The sequence below is a fragment of the Trifolium pratense genome, linkage group LG2 (assembly GCF_020283565.1).
Source record: "Trifolium pratense cultivar HEN17-A07 linkage group LG2, ARS_RC_1.1, whole genome shotgun sequence".
NCBI classification, from domain to species: domain Eukaryota; kingdom Viridiplantae; phylum Streptophyta; class Magnoliopsida; order Fabales; family Fabaceae; genus Trifolium; species Trifolium pratense.
The window spans coordinates 69,916,527-69,938,194 of NC_060060.1; the positions used below are offsets into that span (position 1 = coordinate 69,916,527).

The 21,668-nt window shown below is 34.2% G+C and overlaps 3 protein-coding genes across 7 annotated transcripts; 1 reads left to right on the forward strand and 2 right to left on the reverse strand.

The window, feature by feature from the left end:
* Positions 1-126: 126 nt before the first annotated feature.
* Positions 127-19,478, forward strand: LOC123907740 (glucosidase 2 subunit beta). Of its 5 annotated transcripts, XR_006809363.1 has the most exons (10): positions 128-361; positions 443-559; positions 928-1,023; positions 1,661-1,843; positions 1,926-2,069; positions 12,792-13,174; positions 17,223-17,654; positions 18,065-18,137; positions 18,354-18,430; positions 19,035-19,478. XR_006809363.1 is itself a non-coding variant. In XM_045958113.1 (6 exons), exons 1-5 carry the CDS (start codon positions 247-249, stop codon positions 2,027-2,029), a joined length of 615 nt encoding a protein of 204 aa, XP_045814069.1. In that variant the 5' UTR covers positions 127-246; the 3' UTR covers positions 2,030-2,069; positions 2,246-3,724. The 5 variants fall into 5 exon arrangements, 3 of the variants coding, with proteins under 3 accessions (XP_045814069.1, XP_045814071.1, XP_045814070.1); XR_006809362.1 differs by having other exon boundaries at positions 17,223-18,137; XM_045958113.1 differs by lacking the exons at positions 12,792-13,174; positions 17,223-17,654; positions 18,065-18,137; positions 18,354-18,430; positions 19,035-19,478 and adding an exon at positions 2,246-3,724 and having other exon boundaries at positions 127-361.
* Positions 5,883-8,210, reverse strand: LOC123905335. Its single transcript, XM_045954943.1, has 2 exons — positions 6,837-8,210; positions 5,883-6,494 (listed from the first exon to the last, which is right to left on the reverse strand). Exons 1-2 carry the CDS (start codon positions 8,208-8,210, stop codon positions 5,883-5,885), a joined length of 1,986 nt encoding a protein of 661 aa, XP_045810899.1.
* On the reverse strand, positions 12,811-14,321 carry LOC123907739 (ervatamin-C-like). Its single transcript, XM_045958112.1, has 2 exons — positions 13,871-14,321; positions 12,811-13,397 (listed from the first exon to the last, which is right to left on the reverse strand). Exons 1-2 carry the CDS (start codon positions 14,319-14,321, stop codon positions 12,811-12,813), a joined length of 1,038 nt encoding a protein of 345 aa, XP_045814068.1.
* Positions 19,479-21,668: the final 2,190 nt, after the last annotated feature.

The following is a 21,668-nucleotide window of genomic DNA, read 5'->3' on the forward strand; positions in this document are numbered from 1 at the left end:
GTGTTGTAACTGTGCCTAGAGAAGAGTTTCTCTCCTTGTCCACATGGACCATATGTTAGACCGGTCCATTTTAGAATTAGCCTTAAAGTGAATGGTTGGTTACAAAATGAAGTAAAAAAAAAAACATTTGAGTCTCCATCCTTAAAAAAAAAAAAAAAATTGATTCTCCAAAACAAACAGTGTTTTTCTCATCTCATGAACATTAATTGAACATTACAGAGCATATTTCACATCGATCGAACGAACATGGAGTCTTATTGCATCCTATGTTTGCCCTCTGCAGTTGCATCTTTTCTTCTCATCGCTTCTTCTTCCCTTTCATTTTCACACTCTTCTTCACTCCTTGGCGTTCATCCTCTAGGTTCGTTTCTCAATTCGGCGTGAAACCCATTTTTCGCTTTATATCTCAATTTCTTACATTTTTGGTTTTGTGGTTCTTCAGATGAGAAATATTATAGCTCTCAGTTCATCAAGTGTAAGGATGGATCCAAATCCTTTTCTAGAGACCACCGTCTCAATGACAATTTCTGTGACTGCTCTGATGGCACCGATGAACCTGGTATGTAGTATGCTATCAATCGTATCATACCTTATGAATGAAGCATTTAATGCTAGTTTTCCTATTATACTCTTAATTGTTTATTAATTTCTCTTCTTCAATTTGTCTTTCATATACCTAATTTGTAAACTAACTCATAATTTTTCATTTTCATACAACATTAATTACATTTCTTAATTTGGGTAATTTGCCCAAAGTGACTTATATTTTGGAACATAGAGAGAGAGTATTACGCTAAATGTTTGATAGTTTGCTACTTTGTCTTAGAATTTGGGTTGGGACTAACTTACAATACATAAATATACAATCTTGGTGGCTTTTTATTCCGCTTATAACTTGTTTGGGGGTTGTTGTTCATTGATCTACAGGAACTTCAGCTTGTCCAGCAGGAAAGTTTTATTGCAGAAACCTAGGAAGCAAGCCACAGTTTATAGTTTCTTCCCATGTTAATGATCGTTTTTGTGGTAAACCTTTTCTGCTGTATTTTTTTGTCATCATGTTTATCTTTCTAAGTTTCACATTCAGTCTGTTGTTAAATAGTGGCGCTATTCATAGCGAAATTTGAACAAAACGCTATTGTTCGGCAATAAACTATTTAGTACAAAATGTTATCAGATAGAAGCTACAGAGGCACTATAGCACTGTTGCGTAGCGGAATTTGAACAATCCGGTATTAACAACACTGCCACTTGGCATTTTGCTAAGTCAAAGGAATGGACTAGAGATCTTAGTCCACAAAGGCATGTAAATGACGGGTTGTTTATGTTTCCCTTTGAAATTGTTTGGATGATGATCGAATAACAATTAATCTCCAATATTTTCCATTTGCAAATGGAATTAACTAGTCTATGTAATGTATGAAATCTTTGTTATTTTTTCTTATCGGTATTGACCTGTTTTAAACTCATTACTTGCCAGATTAATTATTTTATAAATACAATTTTTTTAGTAACTGAACATTTCTGTTGCAACTGATTGATTTTGTTTAACATTTCACATAAGTGAGATGGCAATGAAGTTTACTTCTCTAGTGGATCTAGACGTTTAGGCTTTCTTCTGCCTTCAACTTTGAGTTACAATTTTCATTCAATATTGTCGCAGATTGTTGTGATGGGAGTGATGAATATGATGGAACCATTCATTGTCCCAACACATGTGTTATGGGTGGCAATGCAGAAAACATGTATGGGAATTATAATTCAAAAGCAAGTGATCAGGGCATTTTTCCTGGAAAAGAAGCAAAAGATGAAGCGAAATCAGAGGAATCAGTTTATAACCTTAATGGTAAGTTTTTATCCAACAACTGTTTCATACTTTCACGTGGTCAAAATTTTGGGTAAATATAAATTGGAAGTTGCTGGTTTAGGCTTAAAGCTGGCAATTATTCTACAAGTGGTTCTAGTTGTTTTTCTGGTATTTCTCTGGAGTTTTCGTTGCCACACCAGATATAGGAGGAGGCGTTCCCGCTGAACTGAAACAGACCTTGGCGTTTACACGATTTTGAACTGTGGTAATATTTTAAACATATTCTTCATTCTCCCTTTCTTAGTACTACTTGATTATGAATCAATGATGTCAGGGCTTGTGTCATATGTTATGACCCTTACATAGATTTTTAAGAAAAAAATAGAACGAGAGAGAACACCAAAGGGCCTTAAGTAAATTTTTTTGACAAACCTTTTGCAGGTTTCATGTTGGTTATGGTACTAGGTACTACAAAACTATATTAAATTTTCAGTAATTGGATCAGCAATGCGCTACATAATTTTTTATTCCCTCCCTTTTTTGAAGCATTTTCCTTCAGTTGTCCATTGTCATCATTACCAAACCTTGAGCAGGCTGTTAGTGTTAGAGCTCAAGTAGAAATAATGAACTATGAGAAAATTCCCAACCTTGTCATATAGTATTCCTTTCCTTCTTCCTCCCCATAAGCCAATAATGCAAATTATTGGTGAAATGCTGCAATTAATACCTCTGAAGCTCTCACACCTTCTCTCTTACAGCGGATTCTACGTTCTGGTCATGTTCACAGATATCTAATGTTTTGCTTGAGGTGCAAACTATTGGATATCATGACCGCGTGACTTGTAATTTTCCTACTATCATCTATGTACCGTTGATCAGCTGGTGGATGCAGTCAAACTCCTGAAGAGCATGGGCAGAGCAGGATGTGTTCCTGATCTTGAGAGTTACAGTATTGTTATAATTGATGCATAGACATTTTGTGCACTGGACTTGACGAAGGAAATGGTGAAATCTAGGGTCAACCCAAGGACGAGGAACCATTATGAAATTATTGGCAGAACAACGGTCAGAAAGGAAACTATGCACCGTAGGTTACAATGTCTGACCCTGAATGGTTGTTGCCCGTTATTGTTGGCGAGTGCACCAACTTGCAATTCGCAACAATAGTAATGAAATTAAGATAATTGTTTTGTTGTAATTAGTTATCTTTTTTTTAGGTCTTGCACTATTTGAAACGTCAAACTTATTAGAAAAAGAAGAAATAAACAAATTAAAATGATATTTCTTTGCACATCCTTCTTCAATCTTCATCTAAAATTAACCAAATTATACTGTATATCAAAAAGAAATATATTTTAGCCAGTAGTAATGCATGGAATATGGCTTGTGCTGTGAGACAGGTTTTCAATATATCACTCAAGTCTTATCTGTCGAACCATTTAGAATGGGCCATGTGTAGTTCTTAATACTTAACTAGCTCGGGTGAATAGAGCAAAGTCTTCAGTCATACGAATATTGGTGTCAGTGTGTCACCATTCTTTTCTCAATGGCACTACTATAGGATGAATTTGAACTTTGAGAAATGTGACACTGATCTTGGATTTGCAAAATATTTGGGAGGATGAATGATATGGACTCCAATGCTGCTGCTGCTATTAATAATGGGCCTGAGGCACAATCCAATTCAGCTACCACAAGGCCTGTTAGGAACAAGAGACTTCCAGCCAAGTTTAAAGATCATCATCTTTACAAATAATATTCCATTATATTATTAGTTATTATTAGCTCTTATTAGCTTTGAATTGCTGTAATAACAATTTATATCTTCTGTTACATTACGTTTGGTATTCCTATGAGCTAAGGCTATATAAAGCTTGTACTGACTCTTAGGAGATCATCAAAGAATAATTATTCAGAAAAGTCTCTTCCTTTTCTTTTATGCTTTAGGAGGATTTGCTCAATCCTTATAAAATTGAGCTGTATCATTGGTGCTTTCATTGTGATTTCTCCCTCCTTCCATGGGTACTCCACCTCCACCACCGGATACCATGGCTGAATTGGTCCGACAGGTTGCTTCTTTAACTACGCAATTTGACGCCATGCGTAAACACATTGAAGATACTGCTGCTTCATCACATTCTTCTCCGAACTTCCATAATCGACCTCGTCTGAAACTTGATGTGCCTCGCTTCAATGGGACCGATACTCATGGCTGGATCTTTAAAATTTCACAGTTTTTTGATTATCATCAAACACCAGAAGAGGAGCGCATCACCATTGCCTCTTTTTACCTTGACGGAGCAGCACTGGCTTGGTACCAGTGGATGTACCGAAATCGCCAAATTGCATCTTGGGCTCAATTCTTGGAGAAACTGGAAACACGTTTCGCCCCAACGGCCTTTGACGATCCTCGTGGCAACTTGTTCAAGTTGACTCAATCAACGACGGTGTCCGCTTATCTCACCGAGTTTGAAGCGTTGGCCAATCGCTTGGAAGGTCTTTCTGATGTGGATTTACTTAGTTGCTTCATTTCCGGCTTGAAGAGTGATGTACGGCTTGAGGTAGTCGCACAACAACCCACTTCGATCTCCCAAGCAGCGGGTTTGGCTCGATTGCAGGAAGAAAAGTTGCAAGACATCGCACGCGCTTCTCGGCCGACATCATCTTGGCAACCGCCATCCGTAGCTCGACCTATTCAAAAGGCTCCTGAGGTCACTTCCCCAGCGAAAAATACATCAGGCTTGCTACCCACTCCTCCGGCGAAACCGCGTTTTCGGCACCTCTCTGGCCCTGAATTGGATGAACAGAGAGAAAAAGGATTATGCTTCAACTGTGATAAAAAATGGCCTAAACAACATAAATGTGGTGCCCGAGTTTTTGTGATGCTTGCTGACAATGATGATTCTTTCTCTACTACAGCCGCTGAGGAATTACTCACAGATTCCATTGATCCAAGCGGAGTTCTGACGCCACAATCGGAGGTCCAAGCGGCGCAATTAAGCCTTTTTGCCCTGTCTGGTGTGCCGGCAGCTGACACAATTCGGATCCTTGGGTATATCGGGTCACACCCGGTGCGTGTCCTTGTTGACGGAGGCAGCACACATAATTTTATACAGGATTCAATTGCTGAAGTATTGGGCCTGCCCCATGAATCTATCAAGCCATTTAAAGTTTTGGTGGGTAGTGGACAAGAATTATTATGCTCTCAGATATGCCCTGCTGTGTCCATCACGTTGCAACAACACACCTTCACTACAGATTTGTATCGCTTGGGTCTTCGTGGAGCCGATATCATACTTGGGGCCCAATGGCTGAAACAAATTGGCCCAATTTTGATGAATTATGCCACATTGAGTTTAGCTTTCTTTTACAAGGATCAATGCATTGAACTTAAAGGTGAGTCTCCAGCCCCAACCGTGGGCTTCCACTATTTCCAGAAAGCAGCCCGTTTTGATTCATCAGCCCAATTCTTTTCTTTATCTATTATTGAACCACCACCCGATCCAAACTCAAACTCAACTAATCCCACTACTGAACCACTCGAACCACCATTCCAAACACTCATCGCTAAACACAGCCACCTCTTCTCTGACCCGTCCACCTTGCCTCCACTGATGGACACCATTTGATGAAAATTAGGATAGAATTTGACACAAACACTTTTAGGAACTAAATTGAAACAAAGTAAAGGAAAATAGAAGAAATGGAATAAGTAGAAGGGGCGCCACACTCTTTCTAATCCAAGAGAGAATGATAAGCCTATGGATGAAGATCACCACAAGAAAAGGATTCCTTGATAAGATCAATTTTGGTCCAATCCAGAACCTAAGAGCAAATGCTCTCAATTACACAATGTGTAAAACTTAACAAAATTCATTGATTTGGCAAGAGTTACATGCCTCCTTTATATAGGAAAGACTTATGATGATGTAATAAGCAAAAAAATAACTCCTAAGAAAGCAAAAGGATTTCAACCACTAACTATCATGATAGTGGGGCTGATTTATTACAAGGAAAGTGCAAAATAAAGAAGAGATAGTGGTGCTCTTTTATTTCTTGGTGCACCACTTTCATATGCTTAGTGGAGGAGCTCTTTATTTTCCACTATCCATGCTTGGATGATAATCTTCAACTTTGGTTCTTTTTCTTCAATTTGGGCCAAGCCTTCATCAACTTGGGCCGGACCTTCTATGGATTTGATCATGAAGTGAACTAAAACATCATTGATTCTTCTTGCACAAGCCCTTTTCATAGGACCTCCTAAGCTTTGGATTGCATCACTTATGTCTTGGATTATGTCCTCATCATTCCCTCCTTCTTGAAGAGAATTCGACCTCGAATTGAACAATTCTTCACCCTTAAGTTTGGACTTCTTTTGTGATTTCAATAATTCCTTTTTCATTTGTACTCGAATCCAATTCCCGGGATCAAAAACAACCACCATCCATCCTTTGTTAGCCTTTTTTGCATAAATTTCAATTTTCTCTCCATTTTTCATTTTCACTTGCTCATGCAATTTTCTCACAAATTCAGCCACTTGTTTTTGTGATTCTTTAGTTTGTGGTTGATTGATTCGGTAAGTTGGCCGGGTTGACATGGATGGTCTTAGATTGAGGTCATTGTGATGCTCAATTCCTATTATAGGTGGTAAATCACTTGGTACCTCCTTTGGAAACATGTCTTCAAATTCCTGCAAATGAGTTTCAACACAACTTGGAAACTTTTGTGGGTTAGGAGTGTTAGCTTGCAGCTCCACATTTTTGCAAAATAGCAAATATAGGTGCTGTTTTGAAACAATTGCATTTCCAACCTCTCCTTTTTTTGCAATCAAATTCTCTTTCATTTCATCATTATTTCTTTTGTCACTCTTTTTCTTTTCTTTATCTTTTTCATTCTTTTCTTTTTCTTGCTCATTTTTTTCTCTCATTTTCTTTTGATCTTCTCTCACTTCATTAGGACTCAATGGTACAAGAACAATCTTTTGGCCATGATGCACAAAAGAGTATTTGTTGGAATACCCTTCATGACTAACCTTCTTGTCAAATTGCCAAGGTCTTCCTAACAACAAATGACTAGCCTCCATAGGTACTACATCACACAACACAACATCCTCATATTTCCCAATTGTAAAACAAACCTCAACTTGTCTATTAACAACCATTTCAACACTTTCATTAAGCCATTGAAGTTTATATGGCTTAGGGTGAGGTTTTGTTTCTAAATTAAGTTTCGACACTAAACGAGTACTAGCAACATTGGTACAACTCCCACCATCAATAATTAAAGAACATACCTTTTTTTGGACTAGGCATCTTGTGTGAAAAAGGTTTTCTCTTTGAGTGGTGTCTTCTTCTTTGACCAAGTTCCACAACATCCTCCTCACCATGAGTAACTCTCCACTAGGTATTTCTTCTTCTTCTTCATCATTCTCTTCAACATCCTTATTACCTTCCTCCTCTTCTTCATTTTCCTCCATAAGCATAGTTCTCTTTGTTGGACATTCAGATGCAATATGCCCTTTGCCTTGACACTTGAAACATGTAACCTTTTTCTTAGTTGAAACACTTTGAGAAGGTGCAATAGCTTTACCTTTGTTTTCAACTATGGGCTCCGTAGATGATGAAGATGAAGCACCCTCCTTGTCTTTCAAATTTGGAGAATTGAAATTGGTGGAACTTCTCCTTGCTTGGCTCTTTCTTTTGAGTTGTTGTTCCACTTTGATAGCTTGGTGTACCAATTCATCCATTTCAACATAGTGATGAAGTTCCACTATGTCACTAATGTCACAATTTAGACCATGAAGAAACCTAGCCATGGTTGCTTCATTGTCCTCCTCCACATTAGCTCTAATTTTGGCAACTTCCATCTCCTTGAAATATTCTTCAACACTTTTAGAACCTTGAGTGAGTCTTTGCAATTTGTTGTGTAAATCCCTATGATAATAGGAAGGAACAAACCTTCTCCTCATGATTCTCTTCATCTCTTCCCAAGTATCAATTGGTCGTTCATCATACCTCCTTCTATCTTTGATCAATTGATCCCACCACACTAAAGCATACTCCTTGAACTCAATGGAAGCAACCTGCACTTTTTCAACATCAGAATAATTGTGACAATTAAAAATTTGCTCAATTTTAGTCTCCCATTCTAGATACGCCTCCGGATCACTCTTCCCAACAAAAGATGGAACTTTAAATTTTATGCCCTTTAAAGGATCCCTCCCTTGTCTCCTCCTACGCCTTCTTTCCTCCTCATCACCACTACCATCATTAGACCTCCTTTCTAACTCATCAAATTTTTGTTGGAATTGTTCACCTTGTTCTCTTAACAATCTCTCAAAATGGTCACGCATGGCTCTCATTTGAATAGCCATAGCTGCTGTTCTAGGTGAAGGTGGACTAGACATGGTTGTGAAATATTTATAACAACAGAAAAAAACTCTAAAACAAAGGAGAAAATGAATAACAAAGGAGACAGAAAATTTTAGAGTGTGGCAAGAACACACAAAGAGTAGCAATTTTTTTTTTCTTCTTTTTTTTATAATGATATTTGGAACACAAATAATAATGAAAAACAAGAATAAAGACACTTTACCACAATTTGGCCCCTTTTTTTTTTTGGAACTTGCTCTGATTACCACTTGATGGACACCATTTGATGAAAATTAGGATAGAATTTGACACAAACACTTTTAGGAACTAAATTGAAACAAAGTAAAGGAAAATAGAAGAAATAGAATAAGTAGAAGGGGCGTCACACTCTTTCTAATCCAAGAGAGAATGATAAGCCTATGGATGAAGATCACCACAAGAAAAGGATTCCTTGATAAGATCAATTTTGGTCCAATCCAGAACCTAAGAGCAAATGCTCTCAATTACACAATGTGTAAAACTGAACAAAATTCATTGATTTGGCAAGAGTTACATGCCTCCTTTATATAGGAAAGACTTATGATGATGTAATAAGCAAAAAAATAACTCCTAAGAAAGCAAAAGGATTTCAACCACTAACTATCATGATAGTGGGGCTGATTTATTACAAGAAAAGTGCAAAATAAAGAAGAGATAGTGGTGCTCTTTTATTTCTTGGTGCACCACTTTCATATGCTTAGTGGAGGAGCCCTTTATTTTCCACTATCCATGCTTGGATGATAATCTTCAACTTTGGTTCTTTTTCTTCAATTTGGGCCAAGCCTTCATCAACTTGGGCCGGATCTTCTATGGATTTGATCATGAAGTGAACTAAGACATCATTGATTCTTCTTGCACAAGCCCTTTTCATAGGACCTCCTAAGCTTTGGATTGCATCACTTATGTCTTGGATTATGTCCTCATCATCCACCTAGACCAACCGATCATACCATACCTTTATTACCAAACTCCTCTCCCGTAAACGTACGACCTTACAGATACCCCCATTCGCAGAAACGAGAAATCGAATTACAGGTATCTAAACTTCTCTCCACTGGATGGATTCAACCTAGTAATAGCCCCTTCTCCTCCCCTGTGTTACTATTAAAAAAGAAAGATGGAACATGGCATATGTGTGTGGATTATCGCACTCTTAATTCACTCACGATCCGTGATAGGTTCCCATTACCCACAATTGATGAGCTTCTTGACGAACTTGGCCATGCTCGCGTCTTTTCAAAGCTGGATCTTGCCTCTGGGTTTCACCAAATCAGAGTGGCACCACAAGACATTTCGAAGACAGCATTTAGGACTCACGACGGACATTACGAGTATAAAGTAATGCCATTTGGTTTGTGCAACGCTCCTTCAACGTTTCAGGCAACCATGAATGACATTTCGTTCAGTTCTTCGCAAGACGGTTATTGTTTTCTTCGACGATATCTTGGTCTTTAGTGATTCTATGGAAACTCATTTGGAACATCTTTCTCAGGTATTTTCGATCCTTGAAACTCATCACTTTCATTTGAAAACTACCAAATGTTCCTTCTGCCAGTCTACAATTGCTTATCTGGGTCACATTGTTACTGCTGGTACGGTTGCGCCAGATCCTCAGAAAATTCAAGGGGTTTTGGATTGGCCAACTCCTAAGTCTGTGAAGAACTTGCGTGGCTTTCTGGGTCTTTCTGGTTTTTATCGCCGCTTTGTGTGAAATTATGCTACCATGGCACACCCTCTTACATCCCTCTTGAAAAAGAATGCTTTTGATTGGACCTCTGCTGCGCAACTAGCATTTGATCAGTTGAAAATTGCTTTGTCTACGGCACCCGTTTTGTCCCTTCCAAATTTCACCATACCCTTTGTAGTGCAAACAGATGCTTCTGGTCAAGCAATGGGGGCTGTATTGTTACATGGTGATCATCCTATTGCTTATTTTAGCAAAATTTTCTGCCCTCGCCTCTCTAAGGCTTCTACATATATTAGAGAGCTTCATGCCATTACAAGTGCGGTCAAACGTTGGCGCCAATACCTTTTGGGTCACTTCTTCGTCATTCAATCTGATCATAGAAGTTTGAAAGAGCTGCTTACTCAGGTTATTCAGACGCCCGAGCAACAATTTTATTTGTCCAAGTTGTTGGGTTACCATTATGACATTCAATATAAGCCGGGAAAAACGAATGTTGTTGCTGATGCCTTGTCTCGCTGCTGTGAGCCCTCTTCAGCTGAATTGAATTTACTCTCGACGCCTCCATTCTTGTTCATAAATGAGCTACGTGAAGAACTTCAGCAGAATTCTTCATATCAGGAATTATGTCATAACGTAATTTCTGATCCCACCAAATTTCCTGATTTTGTTATATCTAATGGCTTATTGTTGATGAATGGACGGATTTGGATCCCTGCTAATTCAAAATTTAAGGTCCTTCTATTAAAAGAATTTCATGAAACACCTGTGGGTGGTCATGCTGGTGTTATCAAGACACTCAAAAGGCTCTCTGCTAATTTTTATTGGCAACATATGCGTAAGGAGATTAAGGATTTTGTTGCTCGGTGTTTTATCTGTCAACAAACGAAATATTCTACTAGCAAACCCAGTGGCTTACTACAGCCGTTGCCTATACCATCAAATGTTTGGGAGGATATTTCGTTGGATTTTATCACGGGTTTACCGCTTTCCGGAGGATATTCAGTCTTGTTGGTTGTGGTGGACCGCTTCTCCAAATATACTCATTTAGGTGCCTTACCCTCTCACTTCACTGCTTATAAGGTTGCAGAATTGTTTGTCAACATGGTTTGCAAATTATATGGCATGCCCCGCAGCATAGTGTCTGACCGTGACCCTATTTTTATCAGCAAATTTTGGTCAGATCTATTTAAGTTCAGTGGTACTTTATTACGAATGAGTTCTTCTTACCACCCTCAAACGGACGGCCAAACGGAAGTCACTAACCGCACAATTGAGCAGTACTTGCGGGCATTTGTTCATCAACGCCCAATGCTTTGGCATCGTTTTTTGCCTTGGGCAGAATATCATTACAACACTTCATATCATACTGCTGCAGGTTTGACACCATATCAGGTCGTATATGGTAAGGAACCTCCCACAATTGCAACGTATGTCCTTGGCACTTCCAAAGTTGCTGCCACTGATGATCTACTCAATGAGCGTGAAGAAGTGCTTGCCATGTTGCGCAAGAATTTGACAAAGGCCCAAGAAAGAATGAAGACTCTTGCTGATAATCACCGTCGAGATGTATCTTTTGAGGTCAATTCTTATGTCCATGTGAAGTTGCAGCCTTATAGGCAAAGTTCTGTTTCTGGTGTTAAGTATAATAAGCTCCAAAAACGCTACTTTGGTCCGTTTCGTGTTTTGGAACGTATTGGCCAAGTAGCATACAAATTGGAACTCCCTTCCCATTCAAAGATTCACAATGTGTTTCATTGTTCCCTTTTGAAACCATACTTGGGGCCTATCCCTCCTGATGCACCCATTCTTCCTAATGATTCGGTTGACAATCACCCTACAGTGACTCCCCTTGCCATTCTCAACTCACGTATTATTTCGGTAAATGGCCAGCAGATGCAGCAAGTTTTAGTGCAGTGGAATGGTCTGCCACCTGAAGATACCACATGGGAAAATTGGCAGGATTTGCAAATTAGTTACAACCTTGAGGACAAGGTTGAATTTGATGGGATAGGTGATGATATGGACTCCAATGCTGCTGCTGCTATTAATAATGGGCCTGAGGCACAATCCAATTCAGCTACCACAAGGCCTGTTAGGAACAAGAGACTTCCAGCCAAGTTTAAAGATCATCATCTTTACAAATAATATTCCATTATATTATTAGTTATTATTAGCTCTTATTAGCTTTGAATTGCTGTAATAACAATTTATATCTTCTGTTACATTACATTTGGTATTCCTATGAGCTAAGGCTATATAAAGCTTGTACCGACTCTTATGAGATCATCAAAGAATAATTATTCAGAAAACTCTCTTCCTTTTCTTTTATGCTTTAGGAGGATTTGCTCAATCCTTATAAAATTGAGCTGTATCAATGAACTATAAAGAAAGACATCAAAAAGTGTAATGTGTGGGGGTGTGCGCACACACATGTGTGTGTATAAACTGAAATGGATGGGAAAACTGCTCCTATCCGAGAAAAATACACCGTTTTATCCGGATTTACCCATCCAGAGGGGTGTGATTTTTAAGAAATAATTGGGGGATAAAAGTAGTTCTCGAAATGAATGGCCCTGGACTATTGAATTAATTCCTCCCTAGCCTTATAATTGATGTTTGATCCACTCACCTGGCAACACTTTATCAACTTAAGTTCATTATCCAAATCAGTCGTTGCTTCTATTTTACTACTTATTAATTATAAGAAAACTGGTGCATGTAGAATAGAATTATTCTTCTTCTTTTTTCTGACTAATTTGATAACTAATAAATCATTATGTCACTAACTAAATGTTTCTGTAAACTATAAAGTTTTCCAATGGTTGTAGTGTCATACTTGAATTTATTAAAGTATCAGTGAGTTTGTTGAGGTGATATTCAACTATTGCAGGTAAATCAGCTAAACTACGCTATACAGGGTAGCTGGCTAGCTTGGCTATGCCACACAGACCATCTTTATCAAAAGTGCCGCGCTTCATCCTGATATAACCAGATTCACCCCACTCAGCACCCCATGAATTCCTCACAATCCAATACTTGACACTATTCGCTTCTCCGTACCCAACTACATTCACACCATGATTGAGTTGCTTCCCACATAAGCCAGAGAAAACACCTTCAGAATAAAGTTGAAATAAATAACTTCCTGCATCAATTGCAACAGACACAGGTTGATGTGCAGCTGCAGCTTTAAGCTTAGTTTCATTACCAGCAGGAACTACTTCGTATCCACTTATACTCGCAGCATGATGTGCGGCTTTTTCCTTGTTACAGGTACCATCTTTACCTTCATAAGGGTAGTCTTTCTCAGTGGTTAGTCCACCATTATTTATGATGAATGTAAATGCATCCTCCATCAAGCCACCTTGGCAACCTTGGTTACCGTTTTTAACGTCACAATCTACGAGTTCTTGTTCAGACAGAGAGACCAATTTCCCTGATTTTATTTTGTGGATGCCTTCTACTGCTGCTACTGCAGAGAATGCCCAACAACTTCCTGCATCAACATAGAACTTAAAAGTAGTTAAAACATGGTCTCAACAACCAAATTGAGACCATCTTGAAAGAATATTCGTTTAAGTTAAAATACAAATGTTTCAGACAATATCAAAGTCAAAACATTGGTATTCTAAGAATGTTCTGAGTTAGCGTAAAAAAAAAAGAATGTTCTGAGTTGTAAGAAATTGCAGAAGTAAATTGTGTTACTTTATAAAAATTTGAGTAAATGAGCCATATCCCTTTAATTTACTTTGCTATTTTTTTATTTTAAAGGAATTCAATTACTTGTTCAAGCTCCAAAATCAATGTGATCAAGGCGGTGGACAATCTTGAAGCTCTAAAAGAGTTTTTTTTTTAAAGAAAGTTTAGTAACATAGCATGCACTGCATTGCATAGTAGTATGAAATTGAAATAGCATAATTTGACGTACATCTCTGAAAAGCCATGCATTTCAATTATAAGAAATTTTACCACATTCGCCTTGATCCTTGATTTTAGTTACTGCTCCCTCCTTCCTCCAATCCTTGCTTTTTGGAAGATTGCCATGTTCATCATACCTGAATCCTGTATTATGTGAATGCAACGTAGTTGTTAAACCCATATAAGTACTTCTAAACTCTTCATTTGTAAGATATGCAAATTTATTGTCTGTGAGATTGTAGGAGTTTTTCTGTGCGTTTTTGCACTCTATGTACTGAACATTGGCTTGGTAAATGCCAAAGCGCACTTCCCATTCTTCACTATGTTTGTATTTTCGACCATGTCGTTTCACCCAACCTTCAAATCTCTTCCTTAATGCTTTTACGTCAGATGATTTATATTTGCGTGCGGGAGGACATTCTTCGCTTGCAATTATACATACATTGCACAACATGAGAAGAATGAAGATAGTGGTGGTTAATATTGTACTTGTCATCATCATGGTTAGTTATCAATGCAAATGAGAATAGGAGCATGCATTCATATTTATCACATGAAGTTAATATTGTGCCATGTAGTATTCTTTACACATTGCAAATTCGTACTTGTGTTTAAAGGTGTTTCAATTACACAATATATTCTTCTGTCCATGTTTTTTGTGCTTGCAGGTTTTAGTAAGGCAAGGCTTTTTTTTCATGCTTCATTTTCTCTGCATGACCTTATGAACATGTTACGTATATGTCCTTTATTGCTTAAGGTTTTAGAGTTCATCACACTTGATATTTGAGACATGAATGTTAGTTTTGTCATCAATGTAGGAAATTTCAATAGAAACGACTTTTGACACCTCCATTTTTACAATTAAACTTGGATTTTCTAGTTGTTTATTTCTGAACAAAATAATGGGTACTATCAATTTTTACCGTCTGAAATTTAACTTCGAGAGTAAAATTCGTAACTAAAAACCACACGTCAATCAACATGGAGTGACAATCCAACGAGGATTTAAGGACCGACTCATACTTGCAAGATTGTGAGTTTAACTCTCACCGTCAATGTGCGGATCTTGTTGTTGAATAATATGTAAGCACTCCGTTAGCCTCTCTAAATCTTGAGGTAGTCCTAACCTTGGAGAGCCCTTGAGACAACTCATTTAAACTTTTAGTTACAAAAAAAAATGTAGTGGAAAAACTGTGGTGAAAAAAGTTTCTCCCAAATTGAAAAGCATTCCTCTTCTTTAAGAAGAAAGACAAATTGAAAAGCATTTCTCTTCTTTATCTATGAACAATTAATCTTCAAACTCCAATTATTAAACAATATGTTCTTTTGCTAATTTGAATTAACTATGACCAAATTTTTAACATTAATTTATTTGTTAATATTGAACCGTTAGTATAAAACGTATTAAAAATTATATTTTTAAAAAATTGATGAATTAAAAATATAAAACAATAAACAAAAGCTAAGGCAGTATTGAGTCAAAAAGAAAAAAAGCTAAGACAGTGTCAAGTTCAATATATTTTTTGAATTTAGGAAAATTTTAAAAAATAAACAATATTATTTGAAAAAACAATGGTTTAGATTTAGTTATATATAAAAAAAGGTTGGAATTTTGTTTAACGGTAGGGAGTTAACCTAAATTAACCTAAAGTTGTTTTTAACTACAATACGTTAACACTCTTTACTTGTACTATTGGAGTTTAAAATATTATTTGAAAAAACTCTCGGAAACTCACATATGGTATCTATTTTGATATATATACTAGTTTAAAGACCCGTGTGAACGGGTTCACTGACTTTAATTTGATATTTAAGTTTAGCATTATTTTAATGTAGAAAATTTATTTAGAATAAAATATTGTTAAATATAAGTGAAACTATTGTGAATTTTTTGTAAAACTTATTTATCCAATATTTTATGATGGTCCCGTATATATTTTTTAGTCGAAAATTAGAAATTTTATTAGAAATATCTAGGGTAATAGTAAATTTGATAGTAATTAAATTTATTTTATTATTATTAATAGTTAGTAGTAAACTTGGTAGTAATATTTTTTATTTTTGATGGAAAATATTGTTTATGTTTTTTATTTTTGAACCAAACAAACTTACTGCATTTCATTAATAATCAAAAGTTCAATACATGAAGGAATATAGTTAAATTGTTTATGTTTCTATTTCTATATTCCTATTTTTATGTATTCAGCTTATTTTTCTATATTCTTTTGATAATTTATTTTTATTGACTAAATTCTTTATAAATAATTTTTTATTTTATTTTTTTGTTCCTATTTTTATGCATAGAATTGTATATAATATTTTTTTTTATACTCATCTTATTCTATTTTTTGGTATTTATCTTTTGTTGTTTCTATATACATCTTATTCTTTCTATTTTTTTTGTATTTATCTTATGTTGTTTCTATTTTTTTTTATATAAAAAAATTAGTGAAATTACAATGAAGTATATAAAACTTGCAACGTGGTTAAAAGTACTCAGGATAAATTAGTAACTTTGGTGGTAATCAATTTTAATATATTAAATAAAAGTAATAGAAGTAATAGATAAGTGAAACTATTGTGTTATTTTTTTTAAAACTTATTTATCCAATTTTTTATGTTTCAATGACAAATAATGGTCCTGTATATATTTTTTAGTCGAAAATTATAAATTTTATTAGAAATATCTAGGGTAATTTAGTAAATTTGATAGTAATTAACATTATTCTATTATTATTAATAGTTAGTAGTAAACTTGGTAGTAATATTATTTATTTTATTTTATTTTTGATGAAAAATATTGTTTATGTATTCAGCTTATTTTTCTATATTTTTTCGATAATTTATTTTTATTGACTAAATTCTCTATAAATAATCTTTTTATTGTATTTTTTTGTTTATATTTTTATGCATAAATTCGTATATAATATTTTTTTTTTGTACTCATCTTATTCTTTCTATATTTTTTGTTTATGTTTTTTGGTATTTATCTTTTGTTGTTTCTATATACATCTTATTCTTTCTATATTTTTTTTGTATTTATCTTTTTTTTTTTTTGAAGACGTATTTATCTTATGTTGTTTCTATTTTTTTAAAAGTTTTTTTAGTGAAATTACAATGAAAGATATAAAACTTGCAATGTGGTTTAAAATACTCAGGATAAATTTGTAACTTTGGTGGTAATCGATTTTAATATATTAGTAATAGATATACATATAGGATCAAGATCAAATGACACAAACTAATTTGACACCAAATGTTACACCTCTCTCAATAATGTTTTAACCAATATAAATTTTATAAAATCCACCATTAGATTGAAAGTTTATATCATACAAATCATTTGTGTAAAATTTCAGACAAATCCAAAATTATTTGATGTGGTTTATTTATTTATTGGCAGGCAGTTCCTTAATTTAGAAGGAGGCAAATATTAAATATCCCCAACATCCCTAATCATGATTTAAAGCTTTGTCAAAGTATTTAAAAGACAACAAGAATTCCAGTTAATATAAGATCATGGAAGAAGGTGGCTAGAAGCACATCCACAAAGAGAGGGGAGCATGTTGTATTATATTATTATATACCCTACATGTTGTATTATATTATTATATACCCTACATGTTTGAGGAAAAAGCAAAGAAAGCTAGCATAGTATTAGTGAGTGCAAACAATTCACATGGGGGGATATAACATTAGGTCAAATTTCTATAATAATTGTTTTTTTGGTACATATAATTATTGTTTTTCTAACTCTGTTGAAATGTTTGCTTTAATCGGTGGTCCTAATTTGTTTTCTAATTTCAATCAAAGTTGGGAATTTCATACTATCAAGGTAATTTTCATGAGTTTGTTTTGACTTTGAGTAAGGTTTTATGAAGTTACATATTTTTTTTAGCTTTGTTAAGCTTTGGTATATTAATTATTGTGCAGTTACCGGCTTTCTCTGTTTTTTTTTTTGTTTCGTAAATAAGTTTTGATTGTTGGATAACCTCGGTTCCTAATTTTTCTCAATTGATAACAACCTCTTTTTAATTTGATTTCAAATTAGCAACTACTAATATAAAATATCCTATCAATTAGTTGTTACCTATTTTACTTAAGTGACAACCACTTTAATTAGTTGTTTCTATTTTTCATATTTGCTATTTTATTGATTTCAATATCTTTTATTTGTATTTATGGTTATTATTTTGATTTATGAGATTATTTTCTTTCTTTCTCTTTCTGCTTCACAAATTTCAGATTGATGAGAAAGTGGCAAGAGAGATTATAAACTACAAGTCCCTTTGTCACCGTTAACTACATTGTTAAGGAGGTAAGGACTTCTTTGGTTATTTGTTGGATCAGTTTGTATAAAATACACTGTTAATTAATTGTGCATGCTAATTTGTTACTTCAATGGGTTTTTTATTGTTCAGATTGTTTTGATTGTAATGGATTATGCAGCTAGGGGAAACACAAACTAATTAGCATATTTGTTTCCTATGTTTGATTTTATTTGTTTGCTAACACTACATTTAGAAAAATACAGAGTCTTTGAACGTTGGATGGTGTGATAGAGCTGCTGATGTTGGACTTCAAGTGATGAGTTTCAAAGCCCCTTTTTCGGTAATGATAATTTGAAATCATGTTTGTTGATCAATCTGTAGTTTCAAATTTGGATTGTAACGAATTGTGTGCTGACATATTGGCTAAATTTGTTGAAATACTACCTTTTATCATTGTGTAAATGAGTCATTTGATTAGTTATTTTAATATTGATATTTGCACTTCAAAGTTGATAGCTAATACGAATACTACCTTTATTGTTAATGAGCTGCTCATTGTTGTTATAGTGTGTACCTGTAATAAGTTACTTATTTGTTTAGACAAGAGTTTCTTTAATCCTCTTATATCAGGGGACTCACTATAAAGTTGATATTGTTTAACTATGATATTGACCCTTTGTTGTTCCTTCTCATGTTATTTTATATTTATTTTTTATGGACTCTTTTTAAACTTTATGACTACATTTGGTAAATGCATTGTTCTATATAGTATCTATGCACTTAGTCTTGGTATCTTCAAGTTAGTATCTATAAGTTGAGATCTGATAATTGAAATTGATATTACAATATTACGTTACGGATCGACAATATTTGTGGAGGTGTTATTATTATAGAACTTTACAAAATTGGTTTAACATGTATATTTTTTTTATTTTTGTATTCAGAGATCCTGTGGAGATCCCTTGGAGTGATTTTGGTGCTGATTATGTCATAGAGTCTTCAGGGGTTTTTACAACATTAGAGAAAGCTTCATCACATTTGGCATGTGCATATGATATCAACAATATATATTGCTGTGAAGAGAAATGGGGTTTAAAGGCATATTTTCATGGTTATAGCTATTTACTATATTGGTGTATCTATAATTACATGTTGATTAAGGTCATGTTTTCGTGATTCAGGAACCCCTGCTCTCACATCCAGGGGTTTTATTGAGTGCAATTTTAAAAAAATTGCTAAATTCTTTGATGTGGCAGTCAAAATAGCCTTACAGATTAAGGAAAATTCTAAAGGTTGGTTCTACCTTCCTGCATCATAGTTTTTTTTCACTTATGCTGCCTCACTACTTGATGAAATGTCTATATAAAAAACTGATGGTTTTGTGGTTATTTTTGTACTTTTTACATGTTTTGATTATCAATATGATATCATTTAATCTTTACTTTACATTTACCATGACATTGACATCTTATGGTTCAGATTTATTAAGCTTTTTATTTGATCATAAAATTATTGAAGAATCAAGGACTTAGAGCTACAATTCTTCTTGGAGAGTTAGCACATACATAAAATATGTACTCAAGAAAGATATATAAGCATTCTCTTTCTCTCTTTATGTTCACGTTTGAGTCCTGTTTGTGCGTGAAAATTGATGTTGTCAAGCCTCTTTATTGTATAGGAAACATTGATATTTTAGTCATAAGGAGGGGTTATTACTTAAAGAATGTATTTCCATATGTTATACTAGCACTAGCAGGTAATGATTTCAGTTACTTTTTACACTCACTCTTAGCAATTTAAGGCTTTAAAACATCAGTTTTGAAACAAAGTAGAAAAATACACTTATTTTTCTTCAAACCTATCATAGTGGTAATTTACTGTTACTTTCCCGAGGATTAGTTGGAAGCTAAATCCTAATTATATAAACCAAATCATGGTTTTGTCATTATATATTAGTTGGTGAATAATATGTTATTTGACTTATTATGATGTTCATCTAATTGCCTCACTATTACTTTTTTTTTCTAACTAGCTTTATTCTATACTTCATTTACTAAATTACTAAATGAATTAACTTCAACATGGAGAGTTAAAATTTGTTGAATAATACAGTATAGATTCTTGGCTAAGAGAGTACATGTTTTGTGAGTGTCTTATTGACTAATTTCATTACAATGCGTAAAGCTATGAATTGTTAATCCATTTTTATCATTATTTGAATAATCCACCTTAGTACCCAAGACATATTTCTTCTAATGATTAATCTTAATCCCACCATCCATCCAACTACCCTCTTATTCTATAAATTCCTCCTGTTTTAATGTTAATGATTCAGGGTTGTTTATCTATTTTTAATGTTTTGATCACTTTGTACTTTAATGGTTGATGCGTTTTCTTTGATAATTTAGGTGGCATCACCATAAAGTATGCATTGCACAAATGACAAATGACTTCAACTTATAAATGACTTGATAGTATGCATTGTACAGAGGTAAGCTTTCCCTTTGATTAGTTAATAACGGGGGTAGTAAAACTGAACTTCAACTTATATTCATGAGTTGAGACTTGAGTGATGGAATTTTTTTTATCTTATAAATTTTTTCAATGGATTGTATGCTGATTTTTTCTATTAGAGTTGTTTATTGAGATGAGATTTGTTTTTATCATTATCTACTTAGAGTGAAATTTTTAAAAAATAAAATGTAAAATGTTATGTTATGAAAACAAGACAGGAAAAAGAGAAAAAAAAAGTCATAAGTTACTATGAGACTGGTTTCTTATGCTTTTTTGAACTTATAAGGATTTTCATGAATTTTTGGAGTCATTAACATTAAAAGATTAGTATAAATAATCAGTTTACAGTATGTGCTTTAAGTTCCCCAACCCTTAAAAAAGACGGAAAAATTAAAAGATTGAAAGTGAAATTTAACTCTTCGGTGGATGACCTGCAGGTTTGTGCCGCACAAGAAGTCAACATCAATCCTCTTTTATTGGAGAAGTTTATTCAGTCTTGTGATAGGGATATTCGTAAATCTATTATGCATCTTCAGTTCTGGTTCCAGAATAATAAACATAGCAAAGGTAACATGGCATACCCTTTTAAGAGGAAGATATTGTTTAATTGATAATCATAGATTTATCTGATAATCATTCTGATAAATAGATCGAAATATATTCTATTAACTATATTCCTTAGAACTAGGAATAAACCCGTGCAATTAAAATATTTTTATAAATAAAAAAATAATCATTCTGATAACTATAATCACATATAGTTAAATAATATATATTATTTTAAAATATGATTATGTTTAATATTAGTATATGAGTAAAAAAAAAAGTTGTTTAGAAATATTAGATTTTTTATTAATTTATATCGTAGTTTGTTTATATTTTAATGTAATAGATCTCTTATAATATTTCATAAGTTTGAAAAGATGTATCATTTTTTATTTTATTAGTGTAATCATATAAGATTTTAGTTTTCTTTATATGAGTTGCAATTTTATAGTCAAATGTCACTTTGTTTTTTATTTTTGATGTATTCCTTATTTTATTATTTTCAATAAGAGTTGGAG

Coding starts and splice junctions, on each gene's coding strand:
- LOC123905335 (XM_045954943.1), bottom strand. CDS start 8,210: ATGTCTAGTCCACCTTCACCTAGAACAGCAGCTATGGCTATTCAAATG. Junction 6,495..6,836: donor CTTGGCAATTTGACAAGAAG/GTTAGTCATGAA, acceptor ACTCATTTGCAG/GAATTTGAAGACATGTTTCC.
- LOC123907740 (XM_045958113.1), top strand. CDS start 247: ATGGAGTCTTATTGCATCCTATGTTTGCCCTCTGCAGTTGCATCTTTT. Junction 362..442: donor CCTTGGCGTTCATCCTCTAG/GTTCGTTTCTCA, acceptor GTGGTTCTTCAG/ATGAGAAATATTATAGCTCT. Junction 560..927: donor TGATGGCACCGATGAACCTG/GTATGTAGTATG, acceptor ATTGATCTACAG/GAACTTCAGCTTGTCCAGCA.
- LOC123907739 (XM_045958112.1), bottom strand. CDS start 14,321: ATGATGATGACAAGTACAATATTAACCACCACTATCTTCATTCTTCTC. Junction 13,398..13,870: donor CAAGGATCAAGGCGAATGTG/GTAAAATTTCTT, acceptor ATGTTGATGCAG/GAAGTTGTTGGGCATTCTCT.